General features: G+C 39.8%; 2 protein-coding genes across 21 annotated transcripts in view; one reads left to right on the top strand and one right to left on the bottom strand.

Moving 5' to 3' along the window:
* The window catches only part of LOC123869185 (ankyrin repeat and KH domain-containing protein mask), a 56,381-nt gene extending 51,043 nt beyond the window's left edge, over positions 1-5,338 (top strand). For 16 of the 18 annotated variants that reach the window (XM_045911975.1, XM_045911973.1, XM_045911972.1 and 13 more), the window contains 9 exons: positions 221-307; positions 814-963; positions 1,220-1,346; positions 1,742-1,830; positions 2,287-2,457; positions 2,742-2,843; positions 3,278-3,487; positions 3,939-4,112; positions 4,831-5,338. In XM_045911975.1, the coding sequence (XP_045767931.1) occupies positions 221-307; positions 814-963; positions 1,220-1,346; positions 1,742-1,830; positions 2,287-2,457; positions 2,742-2,843; positions 3,278-3,487; positions 3,939-4,112; positions 4,831-4,857 (1,137 nt within the window). In that variant the 3' untranslated portion in view covers positions 4,858-5,338. The remainder of the gene's footprint in view (positions 1-220; positions 308-813; positions 964-1,219; positions 1,347-1,741; positions 1,831-2,286; positions 2,458-2,741; positions 2,844-3,277; positions 3,488-3,938; positions 4,113-4,830) is intronic. The other 2 variants (XM_045911980.1, XM_045911964.1) reach the window with 1 other exon arrangement.
* A 3,788-nt stretch (positions 5,339-9,126) lies between these two features.
* LOC123869205 (alpha-2-macroglobulin receptor-associated protein) lies at positions 9,127-16,669 on the bottom strand. 3 transcript variants are annotated; one of them, XM_045912022.1, is made up of 7 exons: positions 16,323-16,669; positions 15,297-15,509; positions 13,944-14,154; positions 13,612-13,776; positions 12,256-12,353; positions 11,853-11,912; positions 9,127-9,975 (listed from the first exon to the last, which is right to left on the bottom strand). In XM_045912022.1, exons 1-7 carry the CDS (start codon positions 16,515-16,517, stop codon positions 9,844-9,846), a joined length of 1,074 nt encoding a protein of 357 aa, XP_045767978.1. In that variant the 5' UTR covers positions 16,518-16,669; the 3' UTR covers positions 9,127-9,843. The 3 variants fall into 3 exon arrangements, with proteins under 3 accessions (XP_045767978.1, XP_045767979.1, XP_045767977.1); XM_045912023.1 differs by having other exon boundaries at positions 11,828-11,912; positions 16,323-16,668; XM_045912021.1 differs by having other exon boundaries at positions 11,823-11,912; positions 16,323-16,667.
* Between the last annotated feature and the right edge of the window lie 321 nt (positions 16,670-16,990).

Raw genomic sequence — 16,990 nt, 5'->3', positions numbered from 1 at the left:
CCGAAGCTGAAGCGACAATAGGCAAGGTATAGATCGAAAAACGATAGGCGTTGGGGTCCCAAGGTGCTAGAATGGCAATCTTGCACCGGCAAACGCTATGCTGGAAGACCCCTAACTGAGAAAACATGAAACCAGTTCACTTTTCTTGATCAGCAAAAGTTATACTGGGCCAAATATGCAGTAATTTTGTTCAATTTTCATAAATTATTTTTGTTTTCAGCTAAGCCCAGATAACTCGAGCACATGGAGTAACGAAGACATCCCAGTGAATACCTCTTCAGCCCTCCACATTAACACTACCCCACAGGTAAGTCTAGTGTTTGTATTCACGCTACATCGTGCCACGGCCCATCCGTTTAACTGATTTTGACAAAATTTAGTATGGTGACAGCTGGCATCATGGAAATGGACATAGCCTAATTTTTAGCCCCAAAAATCAAAGGGATCTCGCAGGATTTAAATAAATATCTAAGCGAACTAAGACATGGTTCACATCTGGTTATCAATATTTTATGCCATTGTTAGGGTTCCGAAGGGTGCCAACTGCCAACGGGACCCTATTACTAAGCCTCCGCTGTCCGTCGCGTCTGTCTGTCCGTAAGCGGCCTGCATCTCATGAGGTATTTCTATTGCCCCTATAAATATAAACATTGCAAAATGACCGCTATTAAAAAATAAATTATAAATTAAAAAAAATATGTATTTATTAAAAAACTTAAAAAGTAATAATCTTGTACGTCGGTACGAAATCCTTTGTGTGGAGGAACAACTCGCACTTGACCACATTTTTTTTTGACATAGTTTTATCTACAGCAGGTGAACACGAGCGCCTGCTCGGGCGGCAATAGCGGCGGCGGCGGTGGAGGCGGCGCGCAGGAGTACTCGCTGTTCAACGACCTGACCGTCGGCGCCGCCGCCGTGTGGGGCTCCGCAGACCACAACGTGGACCCGCTCCCGCCGCAGGTGTGTCTCCGGCTTTACACTCATAGTTCAGTTTATCATCATCATCACAGAAATAATGCTTTAGATCATCACCATAATTCCAAAAGTAATCATGTGTCAAGTCAGTTATCAGAAGTGGGATGACACAAACTGAAATTACAGTCAGAATGATTGTGTTTACAATTACACAAATAAAGGCGAAAGTTTGTGTGTATGTTTGTTACTCTTTCACGTATTGTTTTAATTCATGATAGTAACAAGTGTTTTTATGTATCAGGTGGATGCCAGCAAGGCGCCGGGCTACCGCGGCGGCGGCGGCTGCTCGCCGTGCTCGCGGACGTCCTCGCACGGCTCCACGCCCCCTCCACCGCCTCCCCCGCCCTACCACCACCCGATGCCTATAGGTCAGTATCCCACGCCCCTTTGCTTAGTCATATAAATCCTTTTTAACCATTAGGCTAGCCGGTGATAGCCCAATGGTTAATGGTAAGGTGCGCAAAAGTTTGGTTCTCATTTAATTAGTACGCAATCACAAACCCAATGAATTTTGTAAATATGTTCTAGAAATTAATGTGTCTGTGGTTTTCAGAATTTCTGGAATAATGTGTCGACAATAGTTTTTTAGTAGAAACGCAACAATATCCTCTATATTACGTACTTATCATTTATCAACCCCGTTTTTAAAGAAAATCCCACGGATAAAGTCACATTATGTCTTTGTATATAATTTTTTTTAACTGTACACTAACATCTATAGTATATTCAGGAAAATGAAAAAGTACTTTAAAATGGTTTGCAGGCAATAATGTAAACACAATGGACATGAGCGGGCTGTCTCGGAATGGACCTATGTATCAAGACAACTCCAGAAATGGACACAACATGATGGTATGTGTGGTATACTTAGGTTGAAATATATAAAGCGCACTTTGACCTTGCTTAGATTTAAGTTTCAGTTAAAGATTTATGCCAGTTGTATATCGCTGTCTCGTTTTAACAGTATCTCAAGTCTGAGCAAAGTCAAAGTGCGCTCGATAGATCTCAGCCTTAATTAACCCTTTCATTCATACAGCATCATTTCTAGCAATAGAAAAGGAGTAATCTTAAGTTCAGTTTTATGTTTTACCCAAACATTTGGGGTAAAACATTAAACTGAACTTACACGACTTTCATTTGGCGTCATTTTGTTTTTTAATTATTGAACCTATTAAAAAATTCGCTTCGTAAAACTTTATCACTAATCTAACAAAATTGGTCAAGTGGGAGTCGGACTCGCATACGAAAGGTTCCGTACCATCATAGAAGAAAAAACACTTTAAAACCTCTTTTTATTGTTGTTTGTAGCAACAAGTGGGTATGTCTCCGCACGCGGGCGGCGTGTCGGGCGTGGCGATGGGGCTGGGCTACGTGGGCGCGGAGAGCGTGTCGCGCCTCAACCCGCGCGCGCCCGACTTCGCGCAGCGCCACCCCATGATGCAGCAGCAGCAGCCGCCGCAGCACAAACACGCCGCACAGGTGAGCTATGTCACAACAAGTGGAGTGTCAACGGACACGAAGTTATTTCAATATTTGGCTTTTCTAGGGTAGGGCATGACTCATGACTGCCAAAATATTATATTTCATCACCCAATAGTTGCAAATGGTGTAGTGTGCTATTCACACGCATCGCGCGATTTTTAAGCCCACTACTTATAATGACTTTGTATACTTACTCTTAATACACTACAATTCTTTGTGCGTCGGTACAAAGCTTAGTTAGGTTAAAAGTATGAAATTTCAAATATGTCATAATTCCACAGCAGATGTTCGGAGCCAGCAACAGCGCCGCCAACCTCAGCTCACTCCTCGTGTCCTACCAACAAAGTGCACCTAAGATGCCGCCACCACATATGCCTTATCAGGTAATTCACGTATAACTTTGCAACAAGATTATTGAGAAACGGCTTGCTCGCGGGTCCGCGATGGTTTGAGGTGATGATGATGATCATCTAAATATATATAAAAGGAAAAGCTTACTGACTGACTGACTGACTGACTGACTGACTGGCTGGCTGGCTGGCTGGCTGGCTGGCTGGCTGGCTGGCTGGCTGGCTGGCTGGCTGGCTGGCTGGCTGGCTGGCTGGCTGGCTGAAGGTCTGAAGCATAGCTCCCAACTACTGTACGGATCGAATAAAGTCGCGGGCATAATCTAGTCAATAATAATATATCTGATTGCTCTGATAAATAATCACATTTTCGCTTCGCTTCAATCAGTTTTAGTGAAAACTGAACGCCCTTTATTTGCTCCACGTTATTCTCGATCTATTGTAGAGTTTTCGGTACTAAATGATTACAGGGTATCGAATTGCAATCGCTGCTGGAGCGGGGCGTGGGTATGAATGTGAACATGGGCGGTGTGGGCAACGTGGGCGCTGTGGGCGGCTGGGGCGAGGAGGAGGAGCGCAAGCCGCGGCCCATCGGCACGGAGCGCGCGTGGAAGCTCACCGCGCCCGACGACTGGCACCACGCGCACCACCACCACCGCACCGACCACGACAGATACCAGGTACAGTCAAAGGCCGTAATATGTTTAGCAACTTAATGATAATCGCGTGGCACGGTTATGCACATGCGTTAGGTGTGCGTGTGGAGTGGGGAAAAAGGTCATAAGTGCGAAAAGTGCACGGTTTTTCAAGGGGCGTATCAACGAAATCTTGAAATATCAGAAACGCATTGACGGTTCTTCTGGTGCTGCAAATGTTCATGGGTGGGTCGTTTGCTCGCTATCGGGAACGGGCTGTGACGGAGTGTTTTGTAAAGTGGTGATAATAAAAACAAAGAATACCCGGCTGAGTTTGTTGTGGGCTCTTCTCAGACTTGGGCGCGTTTGGAATCCTTATACATATATCATTGTTTGGCATTCAGAAAGTGTACAATAGTACGCAATTAGAATAATTGACTTTGACTTGGATGGGATGAGGCGGACGAGTAGTGACGAGTCGCGTGATGTGTTACAGCCGCAGCCGACGGCGGGCATGGGCGAGGGCGCGTACGGCGCGGGCGGCGGCGGAGGCGGCGCGGCGGCGGCGGCGCTGTCCATGATCCACGCGATGCCGCTGCACTACCTGCCGCCCGCCGACCAGCACCACTGGGAGCAGCCGCACGCGCCGCACCACGCCGCTGACAAACAGGTACCACCGACACACACACCAACTACACACTCGCCATACAACTAGAAACACTGCATGATGCCCGCGACAATTTCGGTGTTTTTTAAGTCTGCGGGAATTTTTAACCTTTGGGGTTATAGAGGTAAACTATTACTATCTTTTTTTTATTTACTATAGGCAAGCGCTTGACCGCAATCACACCTGATGGAGAGTGATGATGTGGCCTAAGATGGGTCGCGTTTACGTAGAAGATGCCTATTCACTCTTTTTGTAAAGATACCCGGATTGTAATTGGCAGGAAATACAGATCGTGGAAGAGTATTCCAAACTTTAGCCATGAGGAGTGATTATCTACGGGATGCAATCTCTATGCTAAATTGATGATTCCCGCGACTTCGTCCACCTAGATTTTGGTGTTTTCAGAAATGGGAATTCTGGTTTTTCGAGATATAAAGGAGCCCTGTCACACACCAGCTATTTCCATGCAAAAGAATCACTTCACTTCACACTTCGATCCGTTGCGACGTGATTAAAGGACAAATCAATAAGAACACACTTGCATTTATAACAGTAACGGCAGTGATTTTTTAGGGATAGGAGAATCGTAGTATACAATATAGAAATGAAGCTGACTGCATATTGCGAAAGATTGTTATTTGAGTATATTTTAAGCCCCATGTGAGCATTACTTGTTTGCTTGGATGTCCACTTTACTGACGATACGTTTTCCCTTCCGCAGCAAGCCTGGGGCAAATGGAGCCACTAGACGCGCGGCGCCGCTATCCACGAGGATTATATATAATTGTAACCCTTGGAAATGGTGTAGATACCTACTAGTGAGAAAGATATATTATACAGATTATTATATACATAATAGAGAAATGTCCTATGGAGACCTTCGTGCGAGTAGCGCTTGGGGAATGTGATTCCGGAGCCTATGTTGCGTCGCGCCGTTCGTATTTTACACACATATTATAATACCGCATAATACGATATTGATTTCGAAGAGTACTGAAAAACCGCTTGTAAAGATTAAATATCATATATTGATGCACTGTATCCACTGGTGTTTTTAATAATACCACCTGTTTCTTTTTTTTCAATGATTCATTATTATTTTTATTAGGTTTATTTGGGTAATGTGTATATTTATAAGTAAATTATTACCGAGGACTCGCTGTGTCTCGAATATGATTAAAGCAGCATGCGCGGTAAGTTCTAGGCAAATAAACCGTTAATAAAATTGTTCTGAGTGTGTTCTTGAATAGGGCCTTTGTATAAGAAATTATTAATAATATTACCCTATTCAAATGCTAATAAGGATGGTTTAGGGTGCGTTTCCACTGAACCGGAGCTGGGCGGAGACTTGATCAATTAAATTATTGAGACGACGTGATAGAATTATCAAAAAAAAAACCGTTTAATTGTACCACACATATGTATACGGAGTTGGTTATCCCGGCGCTTCCTTTAGTTGAGCATGCCTCAAGCAAATGAAACGCCTGAATAAACTGTGTCATGATGATGTTTTATCACATCATCTCGTCGTTGTCTCCGCTCCGCTCCAGCTTCAGTGGAAACGCATCCTTAGGATGCCTGTCAACAGAGTGGAGACTGATAAAAGATAATTATGGTAATCATCATCTTTTAATAAAATCTGATAGATGTGCTTCACATGTCTGCTTCAGTGGACAGGCACCCTTCAATGGATCATGCTAACTTCTCTCACAAATGATATAATTAATCTGAACATATCAAAGTTGATGGTGAAGTTAGTAAGAACTGTCAAACTACTTAGTCAGTTCCAGCATTTAACATTTGAATAGGGTAGTTATTTATTGCTCTAAAACTTGATGCTCCATTGAATTATTATCAACCCTTGACTCTTCACTTAAAAATTGTGAGTTAAGATAAACTACTAGACCGATTGGGATGAATCTATTGTAGTTCTAAAACTGCAGTACTACTTAGATCCATAAAAACTTCGCTCAAACAACACTGAGTTAAAAAGAGAGATTTATGACAAAGAGTCATCTCTTTTTAATAGTCCTCCTTTTAATATAATTTAATAGTCTTAAGTCAGCAAAATGCCTAGGTTTGATCAAAATCGGTCCATGACTGCACGGCTTGGTGAAATGAGCGTCATTCTACAACCTACATAGGAGACAGAAAACTCTTAAATTAAACTTGGACTGGAATTTGTAGGGCTGGATAGCCTTGAGCAGTCCCAACTGTGAAAATACTTTGTCCTAAAGAAAAGTTTAGATGACATAGTCGTGGAGCTAAGGCTGACATCTATAGAGCGTACTTTGACTTTGCTCAAACTTAAGTTTCAGTTAAACTATGCCTGCGAATATAACGTCTCGTTTTAGCAGTGGCTTAGCTCTGAGCAAAGTCAAAGTACGCGTGTCTCAAGAGCATACTTTGACTTAACGAGACGTTAGCTGTATAACGCCGTCTTGTTTTAATATCTATCTACACATGAGTGCCGGCACGTGACCGTCCGTGATCCGCCAACTTGCACTGTGGGTCCCACAGAGTACTTTGTAAATAGGGGTCTGTGCTATCCGCACATGCCGCCAGTGCTACGTGTAGTGATTTCGAGTGCGTTCGAGAGGTAAGTCTTGGTTGCACATGCTAGAATGCCCAAATATTTAAGAATTTTATCAGCGATTCTTTTTTACCCAACTACGGCATAGCCAAAAGGAAAGATTTTGATTTTAGCAGTCTATGTAAGTATGGAGGTTTGTATTTGTGTTCCACCGTAGCGCCTAAGCTACCGAGCCGATTTTGGCTTCATTTTATACGAAAGAAATCGACCTGACGGATGTTACATCCAAAAAAACGGTCAAGTGCGAGTCGGACTCGCACGAAGTACCGTACCATCGTACAAGATATACCTTTATCTAGAACTCTGCAAGATAACGGTCTGCGCCATCTATATGTAATTTCATGATCAACCCATTTCCGCCCCACTACTGAGTACGGGTCTCCTCTCAGAATGCGAAGGGTTTAGGCCATAGTCTGCCACGCTGGCGCAATACGGATTGGCAGACTTCACACACCTTTGAGAACATGGATAACTCTCAGGCATGCAGGTTTCCTCACGATGTTTTTCTTCACCGCTAAAGCGAGCGCACATAACTGAAAAGTTAGTGGTGCGTGCCCGGATCGAACCCCCGACCTCCGAATAAGAGGCGGACGTTCTAACCACTAGGCTATCACAGCATATGTAATTTAGTAAATTAAATTTTTTTGGTCAGTTTTTTTTTGTATTGGACGAGAGATCTGAGAGCAATGCCAACTTCACGTCATCGGGTTGGCTGGAACGGGAGTTGGGGCAGACTTTATATACGTTATAGGGACTCGGAAGAACGTGTGTTGATTATTGTAATACGAAATAAAAATAATATTGGTGGAACCTAACTAGTGGTTTTTCTTTCTTAGTTCCACTCCTAACCTGATTTTCCTTAAAGTATGATATAACCACAAATTCACGGTTTTCGGATCTATTCCTTTACTTGTGCTATAATATGACCTACCTACCTGCCAAATTTCATGATTCTAGGTCAATGGGAAGTACCCTTATAGGTTTTCTTGACAGACACGACGGACAGACAGACAACAAAGTGATCCTATAAGGGTTCCGTTTTTTCTTTTCGAGGTACGGAACCCTGAAAAGAATATTAGCCATTTTAAATGACTAATAATTCCCTTTCCCCTCCAACTAAGCGTCAAACTAGTGCTAAGAAGGAATAGGTACCTTCATAATAATAGTGTCAAGTCAGAGCACAGTCAAAGTTCGCTCTATAGATCTCAGCATAAGAGCTTAAGTTTGACCAAAATTTTTGTATGTACATAACTTGCAAAATAGTCTACGCCACATCAATGAAACATTCTTAGATTTGATTATTTATTTATTGAAAATAAAAACGAGATTCATACATTACATAAAAACAATATACAAAATAATTTATGCAACAATTTCATTGTGATCACATAAAAACCAATTAGAAATCCAAGAGTGAAGCTCGCCCGACTTCATACCTAGGCACATTACAAGTGTAGCTAAACAAAAGTTATTTTTTACTTTTTAGTGTTTGTGGTTTTGAAGTCGGTTTTATTTTTCTTTTGAAAATTTTTTATTTCACAATTTTTAGTGGCCCCTCTGTACTATAATATGCTATGCCCAGTTAAAACCCTACTGTTTACTAAGCTATTACACTGATCGCGAGCAATTTGCTCCTATCCATTGAGGAGTTCTGTTCTCCATCTCCAAAGATATTCATCAGATCTTCACCAAATTTATATGGGACCACCTGCACAGTATACCCTTTCAAACAAAAAAAAAATATTTCCAAATCGGTCCAGGGGTCTTTGAGTAATCGGGGAACATACATGATTCCGACGAATTGAGAACCTCCTCCTTTTTTGGAAGTCGGTTAAAAAGTGAAGGAATTCTATTATTATCCATACAACTACTTACTAAATAAAAAATTACTATGTAATAAAGTACACGATATGCTTTTATGGCTATCTTCCATATACAGCCTTTATTAAAATAATCATTTGTGGGACATTTTAGTAGGTACCTATATAAACAATAATCTTAAAATTCTTTGGGAAAAGATATTGTTATTTCTCTTTTATGTATTATATATTTTTTATTATAAGTTACTCTGATTAGCTACTAAATGCTAGTGGAAAAAGTTATATTCAAACTTACAAAAAAAAAACTTTAAATTGCATTTGCCATTAAATGCCATTTTATCACTTATTTCTTCATAATTTCCCCATATTTGGAAGATAATTTTTATATGTGGAAGTTATGAAGAATCTTACTTGGAATCATCCCGGGGCTCGATTGCGGTAGAATGATAGTGTCACAATCGCAATCACCTTTGATCAATCATTGCTTGACGCTCGCTCAATATTGAGCTACATTGCATTGTTACAACAATAGCACAATCTGCCAATCATAACCATTGCGATTGTAATGATGATTGTCTTTCGGACTTAATGCCAATCGAAATTCTATCGAAACTATACAATTATTATGTCTAAATAGTCTAAATAAATGCTTTCAAGTTCGTAAGACGCACGCAACGCACGCACGCACGCACGCGTACGCAATGATCGACTGCTATCTAATAGAACGTGTTGGGATATATTTTCTCAGTCTGTGAGATACTAGCGATCCGCCTGAGGTTCACACGGGTAGCTTATTACAATTTTCGTAGGGATCTCTAACTTTTTAAAATAAAATATAGCCTATGTTACTCAGGAAAAATGTAGGTTTCTACTGGTGAAATTTTTTTTTACTAAATCAGTTCAGTAGTTCTAGAGATTACCCCCTACAAACAAACTTTACCTCTTTATAATTATTATTATTAGTATAGACTAGCTGGTAGTTGGTACCCAGCGTGTGCTACGCTAAAAAAATGTGCCATTGATTTAAGTGATCGAAAACCATCTTCACCTTTCTAATAAAACTGGTTTGGAGCACATCGGTCGGATGGGATCAACGTCTATAACACCATTTTGTGTTTTATATATTAGGATTACAAAACAAACAATGACACTAGACTATAAAAACATGTAACGTTCATAACATGGCGAATAAAATTCATGCTCGGTGATGAGTAAGAAGATACAACACACATATGAGAGTAGAAGAGATAGCGCTCTACAAATGTCGACGTGCGATCCAATTGTCGTAGAGTTGCGTAGTTCGGTCTGCTGCGGCAACGGTCTACAGCTCCGTGTGTCGCGCCAGTATGCGCCCCTCGAGGTCGGCGTGCATCTTCTCCACCTTGCGCGAGTGCTTCTTGATCATCTGCTGCTGGTCTGCGAAGTGGTCCATCTTATCCCCCGCCGCCGCCACCTGCAACGGAGTTATGGGTTTGTACGACCTCAACGTGTAAGTAACAACGTGTAACTCAATAAGATTATTAAACACTAGCGACCCGCCCCGGCTTCGCACGGGTGGACATTTATTTTTTCTATTTTCCGGGATAAAATATAGCCTATACGGATTCGGAAGAATCCCTCTAAGTAATGGTAAAAGAAATTTTGAAATCGGTCCAGTAGTTTTTGAGCCTATTCAATACAAACATACAAAAATACAAAGGTTTCCTCTTTATAATATTAGTATAGATGATGTGATAAAATTATCATGTCATCTAAATACAAGGTGTGACCAGAACCAGCAAAAACTTAGCGTTATTATTATACTACCTAAACACAATTCCAATGCCAATAACAATTTGCCTTATTTGTAGTTTTAGTGATTCAGTATTTTTCAAACCCGCAATGTGTAGCGTGCAAAACTAGGATCAATGCACTGACTACAACGCGGCATTGACTATTTGAGTAACGTTCGTTGACCTCTAGCGTCAGTCAGATGTTTATTTGCAATAATATGTTGCGAGCTTTTAAAATTACAGGATTTAAAAAAAAATTGCGTTTTTTTTGTCAGTATCACCAGTACTATCACCTATCTTCGTTTTTGCTATCGTTCTGGTTACACCTTGTATATAAAAAGAAAAGATAACTGACTGACTGATGTATCATAAATTCAAAATTTATAACACCCCCGACAAGTGAAGGTTACAGTAACTAGAAAAGAGCTGATAACTTTCAAACGGCTGAACCGATTTTCTTGGATTATAGTTAAGAACACTCTCGATCCTTTGAAACAAAAAGAAAACTAAATTAAAATCGATTCATTCGTTTAGGCGCTACGATGCCACAGACAGATACACAGATACACAGATACACACGTCAAACTTATAACACCCCTCTTTTTGGGTCGGGGGTTAAAAACACAGCTCGAAACTACTGGACGGATCGGGCTGGGCATGCAGATGGCTATTATGACGCGTCATAACGTACACATCGGAATCGGCTAAGAAAGGATGTTTGAAAATTCAACCCTTAAAAAGGTAAAAATAGAAGTTTGAAATTTGTGTAACCCACCACGCGGACGAAGTGGTTGACAATAAACTGATTGGTCCTCTCAAACTGGTTGGATACGTTTTCGCTCAGTTCTGCTCCAATAAAACCACAGCCTAAGGACTAAGGCTGAGATCTACAGAGCGCACTTTTACTTTTTTCAGACTTTATTGAGACTGTTAAAACGAGACAGCGTTATACCTCTGGCATGAATCTGTCCCGTTTTGACAGAAACTCAAGTCGACTGTTGTAATATAATAGAGTTGTAATATATTTTCTTAGTCTTTATTAGATACTAGCGACCCGCCCTGGCTTCGCACGGGTAGCAAAGCAAAGTCAAAGTGTGCTCTATAGATTCCAACCTAAGGGGGCGTCCACCAAGCGGGCTGGGTCGATCCGCATTTTTGTTCTACATGCAGATAAATTATCGTTTTGTGGTGTGTCCAATGAATCACTCACAATACATGCACTTTTGCGGTCTAATCTTCAAAATGTCTGAACCGATTTTCACCGAATTTTTGCTGACAAACAATATAAGGAATGATCTAGCTACTGTATAAAGTCGACACGAGTATGAATTTTAGAGCTTTAATAGGTCAAAGGTCAAAGGAGAGGACTGAAATCCGAAAGGTCGGCGGTTCGATCCCCACATGTTGCACTATTGTCGTAACTATTACAAGCTTAATTGGAGGGGAAAGGGGTATATTAGTCATCATGATACTTGGGTAGTATTTAAAAAAAGTATGTATGTTAAAACAAAATAAAATGGAAAACAACCTTACTATGATGCTTGTTATAGTTGCTTACATGGTCCGCGTGCAGCGTGCGCAGCTTCAGCAGGCGAGACTCGTAGTGTTTCAGCTCCACCTGCCCAAATAAAATGCCCAAGTTATCAATACTTGACACTAGTTATGTAGTCAGTACCCTTATGAGGACCCAGGCACTGTCAGAGGAGTTAGTATGTCTACGCACTACGTGTGGAAATTCGCCGATGCAGCACGTAGCATCATCGCCAATTCCGCTCGCAAGCTTTACGCTTAGTTGGAGGGGAAAGGGGAATATTAGTCAGCGCAATAAACCTGGCTAACTTTTGTGACGTAACCACAAAAACATGGTGTTCATGGTTTTCGGATTGGTTTGGATTGAGATGTCGCAAACTGTCATAATTCAAACCCTAACAATAAATCACAAACTCCAAATAGTTAATTACCTTTAAGGATTCAAGTTCATCGGCAGTGAAATTAGCTGCCGCCGCCATTTTCCACAGACCCTGCACTTTTGGCTCTATGAACTCCTTGTTAGTGGGACCTGTATGTTTCAAACAAAAAAATAAAAACATTAAAATCATACAGCAAACGGTTTTCAATTGATGTTGACTATGACGTTTAAATGCTTGACCTGATAATAATAAGAAAAAAGAGTTCTCATAGGATTTTCAAAGCCCTAAATCTATGCAGTCGCTGATATAAACGAATTCATAAATAAAAATCGGTCAAGTGTGAGTAGGACTCGCACACTTCATTCATGACGGCTATTTCGAAATTTTTATTATTGGTTGATATAGCGGCAATAGAAATAAACATTCTGTGACAACTCTGTACTTATTACGGTTCACGAGATAAGCCCGCTGACAGCAAGACGGACGGTCGAACGGACGGACAGCGGAGTCTTAGCCATAGGGTCCCGTTGGCACCCTTCGGGTACGGAACCCTAAAAATAGTATTTAATTTGTTCTACCTGGAAAGATTACATCGAACTTAACAGGGCTCTCTCCGTCACTCGTTTCCACTCGTTTCATACAATCGTAGTTCCAATTTCATTTGAATATTAAGCAACCAAAGTCCATGAAATTTTGCAGACATATTCTAGAAACTAATATCTGTGTCTGTGGTGTTTTAGATTTTTCTAAAAATATGTAGTTTTAAAATTACAGGGGCTAAAAGATTTGTATGAAAACTTTTAAGACCGCGTAACTTTGAAACCGAATATTTTAACAGAAATCTGGAAAACCACAGACATAGATATTAGTTTCTAGAATATGTCTGCAAAATTTCATGGACTTTGGTTGCTTAATATTCAAATGAAATTGGAACTACGATTGTATGAAACGAGTGACGGAGAGAGCCCTCTTAAGAGATTTCGTCATTGTAAAGCGTTCTCTCTCTCACTTATTCCTATGTGACGTTTTGTCGGTCTCAACAACAGAGACAACGCACTACGAAACAGCTATCTCTTTCTAAAGGTTGATGTACAATATTTGCTGCCAGGTATTGTAATCTCACTTTAGTGTTTAAAGCACTTTGAAACAACATTGTCTGGCTTCGGCCGTGGCTAGTTACCACCCTACCGGCAAGGTCATGCCGCCAAGCGATTTAGCGTTCCGGTACGATGTTGTGTAGAAACAAAAGGAGTATGGGTTTAATGAAAACTGCCATACCTCTTCCAAGTTAGCCCGCTTCCATCTGCATCACCACTTACCATCAGGTGAGATTGAAGTCAAGTGCATGTATCTGAATAAAAATAAAAAAACAGCTTATTTATATAATATTTCCCTATTTCTGCTAACCTCTGGCAGCGATCCTCTGCAGTCGATCATATCCGTCGCGCAGACTCCTGTGTTTCTCTCGCACCAAGTTGGCTTTGTCCAGGTAGTCTTTGCCTAAATCCTCTCCATTGTCCTTTTCCAAGTTTATTTCATTGAACTTATCCAATTCCTCATCGTTTACTGCATCTGAGAAATAATCACTATCCATTAGTTGGTTTGTCTTTCAATCACGTCGCAACGGAGCAACGGATTGACGTGATTTTTGATTGTTAAAGATCTGGAGAGTGACATAGGCTACTATTTATCCCGGAAAGTTTTACTTCAAAAATAAGTTTAGAGCTTTAAAGACGTACTCTTATAGCCATCCTTGGCGCCAGCCTCCATGTTGACCAGCAGGTCATAGTACTGGTCTATCTTGTCTTGGTGATGTGTGAACTCCTCGCGCAGCGCCGCCAGCTCCTCGCTGGTGAAGCCGGACGCCTCGGCCTTCGCCCAGAGCATGTTGAGCTTCTTGTCTTTGAACAGGCTTTTGTTGATATAATCATCCTTTGCTTCATTATAGGCCTGTCAAAAAAAAATTGCTAGTCTGATAAGCGCTCCAAAACCCCAAATGATGTTATTTTGCTGCATGGGCAAGGCTTGTGTGCTGGCTCATATTTGGTGCAGGTAAATCACTATGGAGCAACAGATCAATGAGATTTTTTGCATGTTTGTATGTTACTTTGCTTGGTTACTGCATTATTGAAGGACAAACCAACAAACAAATACACTTTCGCATTTATAATAACATATGGGTAGTGACAAGTGAGGTGAAACACATAACACCGCTACAAGTAATTTATGTTGGTAACAAATATGGCAGAAGCTGTGCAGTGTAAATTCATTCATAAAGTTCCATTTATCAACACTTGCTGCTTTGGATATGATGCCATTGCAGGCTGTATGTTTCAATTTTAAACATTATTTGCTTGTCAAAATATTAGACCCAGTTGGTTGCTTTATTTTTGTGCTTTTATATTTTTATAATCATACTGCTGCCAAAATAATGACTGTTATACATATAATAATGACTGTTATATATATAACATATATGTTGACATATAAGTGCAATATTCCTATTACATACTACTTTACTCTATGATGCAAACAACCCTGATGGTATCGGGGCAGCCTGGACTTTTGATATATATTTGTGTGCAAATACATTAAAAGAATGTTATAATGAAGTTAGAAAAAATGTGTTATTTATATTTGTTTTACTATACAATGGCAGTATTGTTATCAGTTAATTAAAACAACAATATACCTAACACTATGTCAATGACACTGAAAGACTTGTACAAGGTTTATCTCAACTCATTATCTGAATAATGATCCCTCATATTCCAATAAATATTGTGAATGATCCATTCGATAATATTAATAATTAAATTCGAATGTTTCACTGCATGCTCTTGCCAACATTTTCAAATACTAAATAAAGTTTCCTAAATTTTAATTCAGCACTTTTATTTACCAGATTCAGTACTATACTGCCCACCCAACCCTTAAAAACAGTAACAATGAAAATATGATTTTGAGAAAAATACCCCTAAATGCAAATCCACACTTATAATAATAATTAATTATTGATGCAGGTTTTACGAAATCAAGGTGCTTCTAAATACCATTTGGATGTCAAAAAAGCACCCAAAAAATAAACTTACAGGGTCCTGTTTTTGTCTGCCTACAGGTACATCCTCAAAATGTTCTCGCAGGCCATAGTTGGTCATAATATTGGTCAGTTTGCGGCGCAGGTCAGCTTCTCTCAGGCCTTCCTTGTCTCCCCCGTCAATCTGTATCCTCTTGTACGTTATCTCCTCCTTGTCTTGAATCATCAGGTCACTGTACAGTGACTTTAACTTTGGTTCCGTTAGCCTCTGTAAATTGTTTAACACATTATTCGCTGCTTGGCAGAATTGGATGTAGTTATGCAAATTGTAAAATGAATCTAATTCACAAAAATCACTGTGAGCTATGGTCCGTCATAAACAGAATATTTCCACATCAAACATATTGAAACAATATGCACGGAAAAATAAATATAGCCATTATTTAATTGACTATATCAAATCAAAGTTAAGACTTATTTTACTAAAACTTCAAGTTTACTAAAACGTCTGTATGGATTTGATCTATTTTGTAGACTACCCATTATACTTGTTGAACAGATGCGTAGTACACCCGGCTGGCAAGTCTACACTAAACTAAAATGACGAATCTAAATATTATAATGCCCTTTCATATTGCTCCCTGCAGAAAAGCATTTAATTTAGATATTATGTCAATTTAGTTCAGAGATTCTGTTCACCAGAATTAAATCTTTATATTTGCCCAAGTGCTATATTATACTGCAGTAAGCTGACATGCTATGCGAGTCGAAGTTAACTTGCTTTGCACTCTGTGCTTGCATGGTGTATATGTGCACTAGCATACCAGTAATATTATTACCTAATTAGCATTGTATTTTAGTGAAGAATCTTAATATTCGATAATGTAATCTAAGTATTTGTTCCTGGATATGATAGGATGCACTTATCATCTATGTAACTACATAGTTGTACCTACATTCTGAAGAATACATAATTATGTATGAAAATGAATACTTACCTATTCAATTGGAGCTGACCGACATTGGCTGTAAAACCTAGCATAAAAAAATTTATAGCACAAGAAAAACATTAACAACTTGCCTGTTGCGCTTTCAGCCAAACCATGTTTAGCTTATTCATCCTGAAAGGCTTTTCTAGGGTTCTGAAATCTACATCGCTTTTTTTCTTTTCAGTGTTTTCCTTTTCATTAGCTGAATGACTATATTTATTTTCAGTTAAAACATTAGCAATTAAGAAGGTTAAGATAGCAATTCGAAGTATTTGGTGCAACGACATTATTTGTTTTGTTGCTGAAATGTTAATTGTAAAACTATTGTAATGTTGAAATTCAAACAATGTTTACAAAAATTCACAAAAATATTCAACAAGTAGTCGTCCACCGCCCACTCAATTTCAAAAGTAGGGATGCAAACCACAATCCAGTTCCACATGCAAACGGTATATCGATGTGTGCTAAACTATACATCGATTAAGTTCATAAACATCGATGTTTTTTTATATGAACGATGACATCGACAACAAAAGTGTCAAAGATCGACATTGTTCATTCATTCCGTGTTAGTGATTTTGCCTTTTACGTGCCTATATACGAGTTGGTAATGTACGAGCAATGATATTATTTTATCTCCCCAGCGTTGCTACGTCTGTGTCAAGTGAGCGTTTGTTCTCGGAGGCTGGGCAACCATCACTCAGGACAGAAATGTGCTTTTGGGAACTAGATTATTCAAGCTACTTTTCTTAAACTCCAT

The sequence above is a fragment of the Maniola jurtina genome, chromosome 10 (assembly GCF_905333055.1).
Source record: "Maniola jurtina chromosome 10, ilManJurt1.1, whole genome shotgun sequence".
Lineage (NCBI taxonomy): Eukaryota > Metazoa > Arthropoda > Insecta > Lepidoptera > Nymphalidae > Maniola > Maniola jurtina.
The sequence above is the reverse complement of the archived record's forward strand: the minus strand, read 5'-3'. Positions and strand labels throughout refer to the sequence as shown.